The 2640-nt window shown below is 56.2% G+C and overlaps 1 protein-coding gene across 1 annotated transcript; it reads right to left on the bottom strand.

Annotated features, from left to right (window-relative positions):
• Positions 1 to 259: 259 nt before the first annotated feature.
• Positions 260 to 2036, bottom strand: LOC119101830 (adenosine deaminase). Its single transcript, XM_037225256.1, has 3 exons — positions 1869 to 2036; positions 923 to 1049; positions 260 to 451 (listed from the first exon to the last, which is right to left on the bottom strand). The coding sequence occupies exons 1-3, from the start codon at positions 2024 to 2026 to the stop codon at positions 353 to 355; spliced, it is 384 nt and encodes a 127-aa protein (XP_037081151.1). The 5' UTR covers positions 2027 to 2036; the 3' UTR covers positions 260 to 352.
• Between the last annotated feature and the right edge of the window lie 604 nt (positions 2037 to 2640).

Genomic DNA, 2640 nt, shown 5'->3' with positions numbered 1-2640 from the left:
TCAAGTTCTGGCCAGATATTTCAGCAACGCATCATGAAATAATGTTATTCGCGCGCTTCTAGACGCCAGGTGAGCACTGAGAAGAGTCCTAGCTCAAGCACGCACTTTGCCTGCGGCACTAATTTACACCCCCACATTCGCACCACTAATTCACACCTGGTTCACACCTGGTACGCATTTTCGTTGGACCTGAAAAAGCAGGTTTCCTTCGAGATTCTTCTCTAAACTTGTCTAAATACGACTTATGCTGTAGCGGATAATCTGTATTGGTCTGCGAGTAGCATTGGTACATGTGTAGCGCCTGCCAGCGAACGGCACTCTCTCAGTCGCAGTCAGGCACGACGGTAGTCTGTCAGTCGCAGTCAGGCACACCGTAGGCCTGACGTAGTTTCTGCAGCAGATCTCGCTTTTCCTCCTCTGGCAGAAAGCAGGCTTTCGCCGCGTTGAAGTTCTGTGGAGAATAGACCACACTCTTTCTCATGAACTCTGCTTGACACTGGCTGCTTCGCTTTGACATTACGTTTCTACACTCGCTAGCGGTCATGACATTTACGTGCACTTTTTATTTTGAAGTGATCGCATTCCGTTGGTAAACTGGTACACATCTTTACAGTTACGTTCAATTGTACCACGGGCTAGGAGAAAGCATTTGGAGCATTGTGAACTGAGATCTCGACAACTTTTAACCACTTGCTACACCGCAAAGTTCCATATAGCCTCGTAGGTCATATTCTGTGCTCGCTGTTACGGCGACATTCCTCCTCGTACATCCTTTACACGCCTAAGGGAGCCTTCTCCGTGAAAGTGCCAGTTATGCTTTTGATCGGAAAAAGGGGGGGGGGGGGGAAATGCGGCGCTGCCGCACGAGAAGTGAACCGCGCTGAAGTTGTCGAGGAGAGCGCCGTAGTTGGCGTATGCTGACCATGGTGGCGATGTTGGCGTCGTTGAAGCCCATGCGCCTCAGAAGGGCGTACTCGTCCTCCAGGCTTCTCTGCGTGATGGCCGGGTCGTCCAGGTTGGCCGAGAAGCTGGCACCGTCCTGGCAGAACCCGTGGTCGGGAGCGTGCGGTCAGTCGGGCGCCGGAGCCCCGCGCCAGGAGCAGAGCGTGCGGTCAGTCGGGCGCCGGAGCCCCGCGCCAGGAGCAGAGCGTGCGGTCAGTCGGGCACCGGAGCCCCGTGCCAGGAGCAGAGCGTGCGGTCAGTCAAGCGTCGGAATCCCGCACCAGGAGCAGAGCGTGCGATCAGTCGGGCGCCGGAGCCCTCCGCCCGACTGACCCAAACGTATTGAACGTTCGTTCGTGCCGGAGCCTGTTGCTGAGCGCGATCTGTGACGCGGCTGACTGTGTGCGCTAGGCCATAGACGTGTCCGCGGCTATACGCTGCTCTATGGCGCTTTTTATCGACGTCTGCGTTTCCACGCCTCCACGCCTCGTCCGCCGCTTTAAATGTACTCGCTTATCACCAGACCTGACAAGCCGGGAAATCCCACCACTGCACGGGGTGCTAGGGGATCCCGTACCCATCTCTGCACGAGGTGTTGGGCGTCTCAGTACGCAAAATGTAGGAGGCGGTGGAGGGACCAGCACTTAGCTCCTTACTGCGTGTAGAAATGTCCTATACTTCGCAGCCCGAGTTACCGGGATGCCGGGGGGTTCTGTACCCACACCCGCACGCGGTGCCGGGAGGTCCCGTACCCACATCTGCACCGGGTACCGAGAGGTCCCGTACCCACCTCTACACGGGGTGCCGGAAGGTCGCGTACCCACATCTGCACGGGATGCCGGAAGATCCCGTACCCACCTCTGCACGGTGTGCCGACAGGTCCCGTACCCACCTTTGCATGGGGTGCCGGAAGGTCCCGTACCCACCTCTGCACGGGGTGCCGGGTCTCGGTGAGCGGCACAGCGCCGGTCAGGAAGCTCGACGAGGGGCAGCACTCGAAGTGGACGCCCTGGCTAACGCAGCGCCGGTACAGCTCCTCGTCCTCCAGCACGTGGTAACCGTGTCCAATCCGCTCCGCCTGCATCTCGTCAATAGCCTGCAGGCACAGGGGGCGGCGCTGTAGCAGCAGAGAAGGCGCCATTGGCCCCCAGCTGATGGGAAGTTCAAGATTACGTTATGGGATGATGCGTAGAAAAGTGGGTTTTAAAAATCCATTTGCCCCTATTAGTGACCATCGGCTCAGCTTGAGGCGTTCGAGCGCTTAGAACCAATACATGTTTAATATCACTGTTAGGCGGTACAAACGGCTTTTTTTAGGTTCGATGCTTGTCAGAAAAATAATTGCCGACTCCTAATTCCGAAAGCCAGGAGCTCAAGGCTCTACTTATATCAAGCTTACCCATACACTTTTTGGGCTGTTCCTACGACCCCAGAAGAATGTACAAGACAGGGTACAACGTGGGGCAGCTGGTGGCATTTTGTGGAGTTAGGAGCACGCTGCACAGAACTGACGTGGTCGGGTCAAAGTACGAGCCAGCCGCGACTGTCGCCGCTATGGGACCGTCAACCGCTTGCAGGCTGGTCAGCAGCATGAGGAACACTGGTGAGCTCTGTTGACAAAACCTTGCAAAGTCTGGATGTTTACATTTCGTTTCCACTCTTTCTCCAACTGATGTTTCATATGGATTTGCGTCCGTG

The sequence above is a fragment of the Pollicipes pollicipes genome, unplaced genomic scaffold, assembly GCF_011947565.3.
Source record: "Pollicipes pollicipes isolate AB1234 unplaced genomic scaffold, Ppol_2.1 Scaffold_4881;HRSCAF=5763_pilon_pilon_pilon, whole genome shotgun sequence".
NCBI classification, from domain to species: Eukaryota; Metazoa; Arthropoda; class Thecostraca; order Pollicipedomorpha; family Pollicipedidae; genus Pollicipes; species Pollicipes pollicipes.
The sequence above is the reverse complement of the archived record's forward strand: the minus strand, read 5'-3'. Positions and strand labels throughout refer to the sequence as shown.

Excerpts from the sequence above, each read along its gene's own strand:
- LOC119101830 (XM_037225256.1), bottom strand. The coding sequence starts at position 2,026 with ATGCAGGCGGAGCGGATTGGACACGGTTACCACGTGCTGGAGGACGAG. Across the intron at positions 1,050-1,868 it reads ACCCGGCACCCCGTGCAGAG|GTTCTGCCAGGACGGTGCCA; the intron begins GTGGGTACGGGA and ends TCCCGACCACGG. Across the intron at positions 452-922 it reads ACGCCAACATCGCCACCATG|AACTTCAACGCGGCGAAAGC; the intron begins GTCAGCATACGC and ends TATTCTCCACAG.